The 14,361-nt window shown below is 32.7% G+C and overlaps 1 protein-coding gene across 2 annotated transcripts in view; it reads left to right on the top strand.

The window, feature by feature from the left end:
- The window catches only part of LRP1B (LDL receptor related protein 1B), a 1,943,477-nt gene that overhangs the window by 1,456,661 nt on the left and 472,455 nt on the right, over positions 1-14,361 (top strand). For both annotated transcript variants that reach the window (XM_055261032.2, XM_063631317.1), the window contains exons 38-41: positions 1,768-1,894; positions 2,029-2,180; positions 2,477-2,601; positions 3,706-4,077. In XM_055261032.2, the coding sequence (XP_055117007.1) occupies positions 1,768-1,894; positions 2,029-2,180; positions 2,477-2,601; positions 3,706-4,077 (776 nt within the window). The remainder of the gene's footprint in view (positions 1-1,767; positions 1,895-2,028; positions 2,181-2,476; positions 2,602-3,705; positions 4,078-14,361) is intronic.

Here is a 14,361-nt window from a genome sequence, read left to right as displayed (position 1 = left end):
ATTACTGGGTATATACCCAAAGGAAAATGCATCATTATACCAAAAAGGCACATGCACTCATATGTCCATCAACCTACTTTTCACAATTGCAAAAATGTAGAATAAACCTAGGTGCCCGTGAATGGTAGACTGCAAAAAGAAAATGTACATATATACCATGGAATACTATGAAGCCATAAAAAGAATGAAAACAGCCCTTTTGCAGCAACGTGGATGGAGCTGGAGGCCATAAACCTACATGAATTGATGCAGGAACAGAAAAGCGAGCGCTGAGTGTTCTCACTTATAGGTGGGAGCTAAGCATTGAGCACACATGAACGTAAACATGGGAACGAGAGACACTGGGCTACTTGGGAGGGGGGGATCTATCCATTAGGCACTGTGTTCACTATTTAGGTGCAATATACCTATTAAAAATTTAAAAAATTACAATAATTTTTAAAAATTAGGAAATATATACCCAGCTTTTGAATCAATGCTTCCCATATTTTTTAAAACTTTATTCACTGCTGATGTCTGATAGTTGGATAAAAACTTCAGTAGATGTAACTTCAAATTAAGAATTATATTTATCTAATATAATTAAGAACTATATTTCTTAATTATATTAAGATATATATCTAATATATATATCTAATATAACATATATCTAATATAATATTATATATCTAATATATATAAGATATATATCATATATAGATATATATCTATATATGATATATATCTAATATAATCTATATATCTATATATCGATATATCTGTAGATATATCGATATATCGATATACAGATATAATAATATATATCTAATATAGATATCTTATATATATCTATATTATATTAGATATATATATCTAATATAATTAATAACTATATTTATCTAAAAGCATAGATTTCTGTATAGTCCCTATGAATACTGAATTTTTTGAATGAATGAGTTAAATACATGGATTATATACATTCTGTTTTTCTACATTTTATGACATGTTGTTTTATTTTGGGATACTCTATGTGTTCTTTCTGCATGATATTTTCTTCCATATCCTCCCCCATTACATTTTGTTTTATAAGATTACTAAAATAAGAATTTCTGCTTTTCCATAAAACTGTATTTTAAGATGACTTCATAAGATAACATAAAATTCATACTAGAATAGTTACATTTAGCAGTCTAAGTGGACAAAATAGAAAGTTATGATGCATTCTTGTCTATATTCATAAATTAAATATGTATTTACCATAAAATTTCTAATTACCTGGTGCTGAAGGAGTAATAGTGAATGAAAACAGAGCAGTGATCACTGGCCTTGTTGAGCTTACAGTCTAGTGGGGGCAAAAAATATTTATAATAAATGAATGTAAGGAAATACAAGTGGCAATTTGCCATTCTAATCTGTGTTGTGAAGCAGAGCACATGGTACAGGGAAGACACAGAAGACTTCTGGAAAGAAATAGTTGAGATATGAAAAGTAGGAAGTAATTAGGCAAACAGGTTGGAGAAGAGCATTTGAGACAGGAAATCGCAGGCACAAAAGGTATTTTGGTAGGATGTTGAGTGCCTCCTATGATTTCTGTGACTGGTTAACTATTTTTTTTACGATAAAAATTATTTTATTGGAAATTTAAACACATTGTATATTAACTTCTGAAATGTATTATTTTTATTCTAGTGTGAATGTTACTGCTGTTATTAGTAATGTCTTTTTGCATAGCTCTGCATACTACAAATAAATGTACATAAATACTACAAATTAACAATTTAATTTCAGCCTCTTGTTCTGGACTGAATGGGGACAAATGCCCTGTATTGGAAAGGCTCGCTTGGATGGTTCAGAGAGGGCTGTCCTTGTAAGCATGGGAATAGCATGGCCGAATGGCATCTCCATCGACTATGAGGTCTGTTGGATTTCTTTTCAATATTTAAAGTGCGTTAACTGACAACTTTCATTTACCTACTTGTAGTGTTCCTTTATTTTCTTGATAAAACAATCAAATATAGTCTGTAACATTACTTCTCAATCGATATTTAGGAAAATAAATTGTACTGGTGTGATGCTCGCACAGACAAGATAGAGAGAATCGACCTTGAGACTGGAGGGAATCGTGAGATGGTGCTGTCAGGAAGCAATGTGGATATGTTTTCAGTTGCAGTCTTTGGGGCTTACATCTACTGGTCTGACAGGTAATTTATTTTTTCATAAGTATTTGAGTCTCAAAATGTTATTTCAGTGCCGGTTGCTTTACCCTTGTAGGATTTGCCATTTCTTAGCAAGGTCACAAAAAGGATCTCACAAAGCCATGTAATTTCCACAGAAAAGGCAGGTACTGTTGCTATTCCAAGCTCAAGCATTTCAATGTCACGGACTAAAGTTGGTTTCTTTTCCTTCTGTTGGTCCATCTGTTATCTTCAGCTTAAGTATCTGGCTTGATTTTAATTAGTCGAAGATTGTTGATCATGTATGTTTAACTTTTTGGCAGAGCACATGCAAACGGGTCCGTCAGAAGGGGCCACAAGAATGATGCCACAGAAACAATAACCATGAGAACTGGCCTTGGAGTCAACCTGAAGGAGGTTAAAATATTTAACCGAGTAAGAGAGAAAGGTCAGCACTCTTGAAAGAATACATAATACGTATATTTTATGTGATTTCTCTCCAATTTTTAAAAACATTTGTCAAACTTAGAAATTCTTCTACAAGTCTAAAACCTCAAAACCTTATCTTTACATCCAATTTCCTGCAAGTATCATATAGTAGCCTAATGAAATAAATATGTCATATTTCATACAAAAGCATATTTGCCCAGGACAGCACAGGTACATGGACATGTTACATACGTGGCATGTCTTGATTATAGGTTTTGGCTAAGGAATATAGAAAAACTTGATACATGTATTGATTGGATAAAAAATTAAAAGCATAAGTAGGATATTAGTAAAAGGCAGTTGAAATTTTTATACATAATATGAATCATATTATATAATAAGTGGTTATGGTCCCAAAGGTGGTGCTGTTAGAGTAAAATATTTCCAAAGTCATTACTTCCTTAAAATATTTATTTTAAACTTATAGGACAATGATTTGGGTATTTAAAATTTATTTACCTCCATTAAAATAAATTGTAACTAACTTGTTTATGTCAAAGGAAGTTATAATAATATTGGAGATAATAATGAATTCGCAAAGGAGAATTAGACTGGTGAAGAAATTTTAAGTGCATATTGTATCTTCACTTAAAATTGGAGTAAGAACTTATGCTCAACATATTTAGGAGGTTAGGCACATTGTAGCTATAGATTTCTTTGATGCTTTCCACATCTCGTAGATAGAGTTTAAAGCAGTGCATTATTTCTGGTGAGATCGATTCAGGTTTTAAATGAACAATATATGAAACACTATAATCTAAGTATCAAGTTTCAAAAAAGATTTATATACTTAACTGGCTCATTAAGGGAAAAATTTAATGCTTAACTTGGATATTGAATGAAACAGAATATGATTTTCCAAATAAAGAAACCCAAGATTTAAACTGCTGTGATTTTTTAAAAAATAATACTTTTAAAATTTTTTATTGACCAGCTTACAGTTAAGAGCAAAAAGACAGAATATTCAACATCAAAGTTTTAATAGTATTTTATGGAGAATTTTGTTTGAAAAACAAAAGGAAAACATAAACATGTGCATGTGTGTATCGTTTTTCTTCATTAGGGACCAATGTTTGTGCCAGGGATAATGGTGGCTGTAAGCAGCTCTGTCTTTATCGAGGAAATTCCCGGAGAACTTGCGCTTGTGCCCATGGATATTTGGCAGAAGATGGAGTTACTTGCCTGAGGCATGAAGGCTATTTGCTGTATTCAGGAAGAACAATATTAAAAAGTATACATCTTTCTGATGAAACCAATTTAAATTCCCCAATAAGGCCATATGAGAATCCACATTATTTCAAGAATGTCATAGCCTTGGCTTTTGACTATAATCAAAGAAGAAAAGGTACCAACCGAATCTTTTACAGTGATGCACACTTTGGAAATATACAGCTTATTAAAGACAACTGGGAAGACAGACAAGTAATTGTTGAAAGTAAGTACAATAATTCCATTTTAAATAGGTAGAAATGAGTATCATTTAGATTACTAGAGAAATAATAGTGGCAATTGCATGTAGCAATTACATTTTCCTAAAGTTTATATTCAGGAATGAATGTGACTATATCATCTAACCCCCACCCCCACCCCCTGCCAAATGTCAAAGAAGCAATTAATTGCTAGCATGTACAGCAAATTATGATTATTAGCTTCTAATCATGGAAGGCTTAATATATTTTATCATGATGTTTCTTATAAATAACTGCACTCAGATTCATGAAAAATCATTTTTCAGTATAAAACTATTGCAGTTGATTTTTTTTCCAGTGGGCAAATTCTATCTTTAAGAATATCTGTTCAGTTATAGTTAATCATAGTTTCTCAGGCAAACATCAGAGATTATTTTGTGTGTGTGTGTGTGTGTGTGTATATATATATAAAATATATATAATATATATAGCAGACTTGGTGAGAAAATGTTATTATGGAAATGATCTAATATTTTTAATGTTTTTATGGGACATAATTATTCAAGCATAATGTTCCGTGTGGATTATCCACATAATTTAGGGAAACCTTTTTCCTGTCATTCAAGTTTAACGAAAACCATCTTCTTATTCATCACACAACTTCTCTCTTCCTGATGTCTTTGTGTGATTTCCATATATTTCCCATTCTTCCAATTTCACTATGTGGAAATCAATTTTTTCTTTGCTTTCTAAATTGCAAAATAATATATAAATTTGTTGTAGAGTGTTCAAATAATATGGATTTGAATATGAAATCCCTGACTCATCTCTGCAACCATCAATCCTGTTTACTTACCCATAACTAACATGTGACATGCCCCAGAATTTTGTTAAGTATGTGTGTGTAATTTTTAATTATAAAAGTGGAATGATACTGAATATATTATTCAGCTAAATGCTTTTTTCCCTTACTGTGTATTGCAAAGCTTTTATTTTATTACATGAGGCTTCATCTTACGCTTTTGAAAGCCTGTACCTAGTTCTTTACCAAAGGTAAGCTAGTTTATTTAATCGTTTTTTAATAAAAATTTAGATTTGAATAACTAAACTATAGCTATCCAAGCCTGTATGTGTGGTGGACATTTTCTAAAGAATGAATACAATGAGTGTGTCACTTCAAGGTAAATGACCTACTGTGTGTGTTGCAAATGGTAAAAACCAAACTCTGAAGTAAAAAAATTAGAAGTCTTTTTATTTATTTATTTTTATTTTTTATTTTATTTTATTATTTATTTTTTATTATTATTATACTTTAAGTTTTAGGGTACAAGTGCACAATGTGCAGGTTTGTTACATATGTATCCATGTGCCATGTTGGTGTGCTGTAGAATAGAAGTCTTGTATCCATCACAGTAACCTTGACAGCTTCCCAATACTTACAGGCTTTTCTGTTGACATGGTGATAATATTAATGCATGTGATTTGGGAGTATTGCATAATGAAATGTGTCAACATTCAGAAGATATGCATAAGTTGGAGAACCAATATTTTCAAATGACATGATAAAATCATGCATGAGTAAATGATTTATTCAAAGTGCAAGATAGACCAATGAATTTTAATGTAATAGAGGATGAAAAGTTCATCACTATGGTTTCAGATTCCACACTGCAACTAACCTTTAAGTAACCACCACTTGTCACGTGTTGGTGTAGCATGAAAGAATACTCAGTTATCTGTAAAGGCTATTATTAAAACACTCCTCTCTTTTCCAATTACACAACTTCTGGAGGCTGGAAGCTCTTCATATGCTTCAACCAAAACAACACAATGAGAGGATAAAGAGGCAGACAGGAGAATCCAGCTGTCTTTTAGTAAGATGGATATTAAATATATTTGTAACATTGTACAACAATGATTTCTTGTTATTATTTCTTGTTATTATTTTTGAAGAAATAGTTACTTTTCTTAGAAGGTGCTATTTAGATGAACACAATTGTTGCATTATTCTAACTTTAAAAACATTGATAAATAATTAAAACAATTTAAGTTTAAATTTCTAATATGGTAAATAGATATAGACATGACCCACATACACAGACTCTGGAGTCTTCAGTAATGATTAAGAGTGTAAAGATCTTCAGATCAAAAAGACTGAAAATTACTCTTCTGGGCTAAGCATTCAGAAAATGTTTAGTACAAAGACATGAAAAGCATGGAGTAGACAATGAGTCATTTGGTATGGTTGAAATGCAGGTAGTATGGCATGAATTGGTGTGAGATGAAGTAGGGAATGACATGATGTTGAATGTCTTGGTCTGCCAAAATAAGCAGCTTAAAAAAATTTATTTAGGTATGGTTTATACATCATACAATGCACCAAAAAGTGTACACTCAATCTTTTTTGGTATATTACATTATAATTTTTAAAATTGGGGTAAATAGACATGTATATCCACATATATAAAATAACATTTGAGATTTTACCTGTTTTTAAGTGTACAATTCAGTGGCTTTTATTACATTTCCAGTATTTTGCAGCCATCGACACTGTATTTCTAAAACTTTTTCATCACTTGAAATAGAAACTCTGTGTAAGGCAATATCTCCCCACTTCCCCCTTTCCCTGGCCCTTGGTAATGGATATTTTCTGTCTGTATGAATTTGCTAATTCTAGATATTTCATATAAGTGTGATCATCATATATTTGTCCTTTGTGCCTGGCTTGTTTCACTTAGTGTAGTGTTTTCAAGGTGCATCCATGCTATAGCATGTATTGGAACTTCGTTCTTTTTGTGGCTGAATAATATTTCACTGTATGTACATGCCACATATTTTTATACGGTCGTTTGTTTAAGGACACTTGGGTTGTTTCTACACTTTGGCTCTTATGAATAATGCTGCAATGAACATTGGTGTACAAATATCCAAGATAAGATGATGAAAAAAAAGAGAGTGTTGTAATGCTAATACATATATATATATATATATATATATATATATATATATTCATATAATATAGTATTAAAAGTAGGATTTATGTTTCATGAGATCACTCTGTGTTATGTTTAGGTTTGATGAAGTGTAAGGGTTGTGAGTGCCGTGTCTGAAGGCAAAGATGCCCTAGGAGGTTTTGTCATATTTTAGATCCTGTTTCAACCGTAGTAAATTAAACTGAAAACGTTTTAATTAAAGTATATATACAACCAAATCATTCTAATTCTCTCATCCAAAATCAAAGCCAGTAGAATCCATGACACTTTACTGACTGTAGGGAGGTGTTGAAACATACGTAGGGAAGTGAAACATGATGACCAGGAGTTTGAAACATCGGTCGAGCCTGGGGTTCAAATCACAGTTTGCTGTTTGTTTCCTCTGTGCTTCTGAGTGTTTATTTCCTTACCTACAAAATGGAAAATCAACCCATACATTTTCTATGAAAATTTTATGAGAAAGGGTATCTAAAGAACATATAAATAAGGATGATTTTAATACAAAATTATTTTACTGTATTTGTGACACATTTGTGGATCATTTAGGACAGCGGTCCTCAACCTTTTGAACAACAAGAACTGGTTTGATGGAAGATAATTTTTCATGGACGAAGGCAGGGGATGGTTTCGGGATGAAACTGTTCCACCTCAGATCATCAGGTAATAGTTAGATTCTCAAAAGGAGCACACAGTCGAGATCCCTCATAATAGGGTTTGCGCTTGTATGAAACTAATGCCATTGCTGATCTGACAGGAGGTGGAGCTCAGGTGATAATGCTGAGTCACCTGCTGCTCACCTCCTGCTATTCCTCCTGGCTCCTAAAAGGCCATGGACCAGTACTGGTCTGTGGTGCAGGGGTTGGCAACCCCTGATTGAGGACAATGATCTTTGTCTTAAATTATTTTTAGCATATGAATTAGGGTAGTTACACAATCAGAAATAATTACAAGAATTATAGATATAAAGTAGTGCATTAAGGTCTGACTAAAACTTAAAAATTATAATTAGTCTGTATTGATAGTTTATATGAATCTTTCTGAATATCCTCCCTACCACACCCCACCTCCTGCCAAGAAGTTGCCATTCGCTTAACCATTGCAATCCTCTCTGAAAGCTTTCTAGATGAATGTATAGTTTAACTTGCCGGACCAAAAAAGAAAACAGACAAAACAAATCAAAACTAAAACCCTCAAAACACCCAGTTATTGGCACATATAAATAAATATAAGTGAGATGTAAAATGTGTTTCCATCTAGGTATTCCATTTTATTAAATCTGAAAAAACTATATGTTCTTTTGTTGCATCTCTAACTTGTTACCCAAAACTATATTCATGTTTTTAAATATTCATGTTTTAAGTATTTAACTAGATTCATATTTTTAGGTATTAAAAATATCAGAGAGTTCTAAATTTCACAATCAGATTCAGACTTTGATCCTTCATATAGCTGAATATAAGAAATGGATGGGATAAAGGCTTTCTTCTTTAGCTTCTCAATTCACATAGAATGAACATTTTGGCCTTAGGTTTAAAAGATGACAATAGCCATAAAATACAATTCAATATTTATTAAGTGCTTACAGTGTGCCATAGATTATTAGGTATGACCGAATAAGGATGAAAATGTCTTCCTTCTACCCTTTGGAAGCTCACAGTATAAAAAAAGGAAAATGCAGTAGTTCACTTTTCCTATGAAGAATCAAGATCCCTGGTGAAGACGCTGTTAAAAGTCTACACTTTTAGGCCATTTCTGACTTTAAAACCACAGTAACGACTTATAAAATATATTTAAAATGAAAATTAGAGATAGCTCATCTCAAAAAGCAAGATAGACTTGTCTTTCAGTAATTAACAGAACAGCAATAAAGCAGAGAAAATGAGTGAAACAGAATTCTGAGATTCCAGGCTACACAGATGCTACAGAGAGACAGCATCTAAAAAGAATTTACTTAATCCAAGGACTGGGGAATGCTGCCCCACAGGGAAGCAAGGCTGAAGTAAAGCTGTGCCATCTACTGTTAGGCCAATGACTTGTGGGAAGTGACTAACCCTAGGAGCTTAGATGCCACATAACTGCCTTATGACCAGCTCTGATGCAAGTCCATTGCAAGTTACTGACTCTACAAGCTCTCATATGCTCTGTGGAGCAAAAACTCCCATGAATTATGAAAGAGAAGGCTGCAGTTTAAGGCGCAGAGGTTGAATGAAGTCCACTCTAAAACCACCCGGTAGAGAGAAGTGAGTACTCAAAGAGAGGTTAAAAAATAACCACTTTAGGATGCTCAAATTCAATCTCCACAACACATGGATTCTTAAGAAAGACAGCTTAGGCCGGACGCGGTGGCTCACGCTTGTAATCCCAGCACTTTGGGAGGCCGAGGTGGGTGGATCACGAGGTCAGGAGATCGAGACCATCCTGGCTGGGCGACAGAGCGAGACTCCGTCTCAAAAAAAAAGAAACACAGCTTAAAAAACCCCACGAAGCAGAAGATGAATGAAAATGAAAATGATAGAAGAATCTGAAGAATATTTACTTGGGGTTTATCAAAGAGGCAAAGAAAAAAAAAAAAACTATGAAAAGAACAAGAAATAGGGACATCCAGGAGGCCAATATACATATGTAAGAAAAAAATTTGTTAAAATTAAAACAATTGAATATCTTGGAAATAAAATAATTGATCACTATAATTAAAATTAAAAAGAAATCTCAATTGATAAAAATTATATTGGACTGGTGAAAGTGATAATGCATAAATGCTAATTCATTAATAAGAAATTAATTAATGCTAGAGACAGTAAGATACAAAAAACATGAGAACACTTATGAAACTTGGAGGATAAACTAATAGATTTAATAGTCTTTTAGCTAATAAATGTTGACAAATGGCAAAGAAGAGACAGACGGTAGAAAAGTAATACTTAAAGTGATAATGACACAGAGTTTACTAGAAATGAAGAAAGAAATGTCTCTAGATGGGAAATTTGCTGTAAGCGTTAAGAATAATGAAATTACGTCAGCAATTGAAGTAAAACTGCAGAACATCATGAAAAAGGGAAAATCTTAAGATGCTACCAGAAGCAGTAGACACTATCTGCAGAAAGAAGACAATGGTATTTAAACAGACTTCTCATCAGCAACAAGAGTAAAATCTTCAGACTACTAAGGAAATATATAATTCTATAATTGAATTATTAAAGAGGGAGGGAAATAACTTTGTTTTAGGAATATAAATTCAGTAACAATATATCCATATATTCCCACTAATAAAAAAAATGTAAAGTAATGGCATAAGAAACTTGACAGCTTCAAACTTAGTGTCCTCAAATGCCTGTAATCTAAGTTAACAAATTTCACATTTTACATTGTAGCTAAGTATATATGTTTCTGTTTTACCAAACAATATGCTTATTTAGTGGGATGCATTCTGATGTTTTGTTTTAACCAAACATAGCATATTTTTTAAAAAAAGCAAACATTGTTTAATATAAATTCAAATGGTGTCCCTACATCCAATGACTAATTGAGAAATGTGATTAGGCCTGGAGCGGTGGCTCATGCCTGTAATCCCGGCACTCTGGGGAGCTGAGGTGGGCGGATCACTTGAGGCCAGGAGTTCGAGACTAGCCTGGCCAACATGGCAAAACCGTATCTTTACTAAAAATATAAAAATTAGCTGGGCATATTGGCGTATGCCTGCAATTCCAGCTACTCAGGAGGCTGAGATATGAGAACCAGTTGAACCTAGAAGGCAGAGGTTGCAGTGAGCCAAGATTGCACCACCATACTCCAGCCTGGGTGACAGAGCATGACTCTCCACGCCCCCCTGCCACCCCCCTAAAAAAAAGTAATGTGATCTTAAAAAAGCTATTCTTCAGCTAGTAATAACAACAAAGTATTCACAAAACATTAACATAGGAAATTTAAAAATGTTTATGAAGGACATAAAAGATAATCTTAAAGGGGGAAAATGTTACTTTTCATGATGCAACAAGTCAATTTCCATAGCTATGGAAAATTATCCCAAATTATCTGTAAATTTAATGCAATTCAAAATGCCAAAATGTCTCAGTGTGGTGGCACACACCTGTAGTCCCAGATCCTTGGAAGGCTGAAGTGGGAGGATCTCTTGAGTCCGGGGTTTTGAGGCCATAGTGAGCTATGATTGCGCCACTGCTCTCTAACCTGGGTGACAGAGTGAGACCCTGTTTCTAAAAACAAACAAAAAGCAGCCAAAATGATATTTTAATGAAACTGCGCGTGTTGATAGCAGAATTCACATAGAAGAGCAAAATATCACCAATGGCCAAGGCAATTTTGAAGAAATATAAATTTGTAGTCTCTCCTTGACACAATTGTCTTTATTATTAAAAAGTGAAAGTAATTAACACAATATGATATTACCAATGAAAATAATTAAATAAGAACAGAGGGCTCAGAGGCAGATCCATATTTATATATAACTTGTATGTAAATTGGTTATACATTGCCTAGTTGGCATTACAAATAAATTGAAAAATAATGAATTTAATGAATTACACTAGAACAATTTATATGCAAAAAATGAAACAAAGTGTTATCTCCAACTCAAACTATATTCAAGAATTCAAGTATTTTAATGGTGTAAATATGATGAGCTTTTTTAATGTCAAAGAATACAGAATATCTTTATAAACTCAGGGTAAGAACAGATTTCACAAGTTACACACAAAAATCAGGAAGTACAAGTTTAGTTTATTTTATCTCATTGAAATTAAAAACTCTTTGCAGCAGAAGCTATGTAGAAATTTAAAAGATGAAGCACTAGTGGTGTATAGTTGTAATCCTTAAAAGCAACAAAGGATTACAACTGAAGTTTATAACGTACCATTACAGAGATGAAGATAAATATGGACAAGTTATGCTAGGGGACAGAAAAGAAAATATAATCATACTAAAGTATAGTCAATCTCTCCAACTATCAAGAAAATTTATAATGAAACAATGAGATTTTCCACCCATAATTTGTGAAAAGTTTTTAAAAGTTTTGTAATGAGAAGAAACCAGACTTTCACACACAATTGATGAAAATTACAGTTTTGTACAACTACTCTGAAGAGCTATTTGTAATATTTTGAAATTTTGAAATGGTTCATATACTTTCACCTAGCAATTCACACTTTTAGAGAGAATAATGGTTCATTGTGCAGTACTTAAAAAAAAGAACTAGTGCTACATCTATTTACATAGTTATCTTAAACACGATTTGATTAAAACAAATAATACAACACAATAAAAATATTCTCAGATGATATTATGGTTGATGTGATATTGAAAACTATGTAAACAATACAACATATTGTTTTTGAAATAACATAGTAATATTTTCAAATTTTAGCAATTTTTTTGATAATTATATAATCATTATGTGAGATGTTTTCATTAGAAATAGAAGGCAACTCCCTGTACTAATTTTTGAAACTTTTCTGTAAGCCTAAAATTAGTTCAAAATTTAAAAATTAAGCACATTAAAAATCATACACCTTCAACATCTTGCTTTCTCTGGAGAGATAAAAGAAAAAAGAAAGAGAAATGGTATTGAGAGAACTATATACTTTCAACAATAGCTATAATAAGTTTGTTCTTAAAAATATGAAGCATTTATAGCAAAATGCTAAGGTTTCTCAAGTCATATTCTCTCTACTATTCTATACATCTAAAACATTTCATAAAGTAAATATAAATAAATAACTTTAAAATAATCACTTTTCAGTATTAATGTAGATATACCATTAGTAAATTCATTGGTCTAATCTCATATATATGCATGTTTGGAATTTAATTGCATTAGCAACCATGTTGAAAGACATGATAGTTGCCTCCTATCTGCCCTTCTTTTCTCTTTATATTTATAGGCATTGACCTTTGTTTAATCTCCAGCTTGATACTGTCAACAAATTGCAATGAGTTATAATTCCCACATTTGTGATTAGGATTCAAACTTGTAAATAATAGCTTTATAATATTTTAGATTACTTTTTCAAGACTCCTGGTAGCAATACTCAGGTTTTTTTTTTTTTTTTTTTTTTTTTTTTTTGAGATGGAATTTTTGCTCTTGTTGCCCAGGCTGGATTGCATGATCTTGGCTTGGCTCACCACAACCTGCGCCTCCCAGGTTCAAGTGATTCTCCTGCCTCAGGCTTCCAAGTAGCTGGGATTATAGGCATGTGCCTCCAGGCTCCACTAATTTTGTATTTTTAGTAGAGACGGGGTTTCTCCATGTTGGTCAGGCTGGTCTTGAACTCCCAACCTCAGGTGATCCACTCGCCCTGGCCTCCCAAAGTGCTAGGATTATAGGCGTGAGCCACCACGCCCTGCCAATATTTCACTTTTAAGTTATAATTATATTTCACTGGAAATATCTTTCTCTCTTCTTCTAAAAGGGCTATTTGCTTATTGTTTAGGAGTGTTTCAAAACACATTTGATTTTGTTAATTGTTCTTTTTTGACTTAAAAAGGCTAAAAAGTCCACTTTTAGAATGCATATATTTTCAGTTTGTTTATAGAATACATTCATTCTCAAAATGTAAGAATTTTAGCTTTTCAAGTTTCAATTTTCATAAAACTGAAAAGGATACTTTTAGTCATCTACATTTATTAGCTAAATCAATTTTAAGATTACCTATTTAGATAATTACTACTATTGGAAGGGTCTAATAGAGCATCGTTTTATTAGGTACTGAACTTGCTAAGATAGGAAAAGGGTAAAAATAAAAGATGAAGTTGTCCATAGGGAGTTAGCAAGATGCGAAGCATAGGTTAATTTTTATGGTCCAAAGGAAGAGAAAGGGTTACATGGTCATTGCTTATGGAGAGTAGAACCTGGAGTCAGTCATGATTAGTGAAAAGGAAAAAAAAAATGAAATCTCCTCTTCATTTTGTTGCAAGCTATAAATTAATTTCAGTCTGGCTTCCATGAATTCAAAATTCTCTGAGTCTATCTCAAAAGATGTCCTGTGGTAGATGTAGGAGAAGAAAAATCATTTCCTCTATTCTCTTAGCTTCTGTGGCTGAGATCTGTGAATTCAACTGACAAAAGAAAGGTTAATAAGCGAAAAAACGTATGACTTTTGTTTGATGTTAATCTTTGCATGTACAAGGAGCCATTCATTGAAAAAAAAGTAAAGACCTGAAGTAAAGACCTGAAGAAGAAGTTAGACCTGGAAGAGTTATATGCCCTTTTAACAAAGCATGAGAAATTGTGGAGACCTTACTAGACAAAGGAAAGGGGTTATAGATTCTGCAGGCTGTAAATTATGGGAAGATAAATGCATGCTG

Source organism: Symphalangus syndactylus, chromosome 22 (assembly GCF_028878055.3).
Source record: "Symphalangus syndactylus isolate Jambi chromosome 22, NHGRI_mSymSyn1-v2.1_pri, whole genome shotgun sequence".
NCBI lineage: Eukaryota > Metazoa > Chordata > Mammalia > Primates > Hylobatidae > Symphalangus > Symphalangus syndactylus.
The sequence above is the reverse complement of the archived record's forward strand: the minus strand, read 5'-3'. Positions and strand labels throughout refer to the sequence as shown.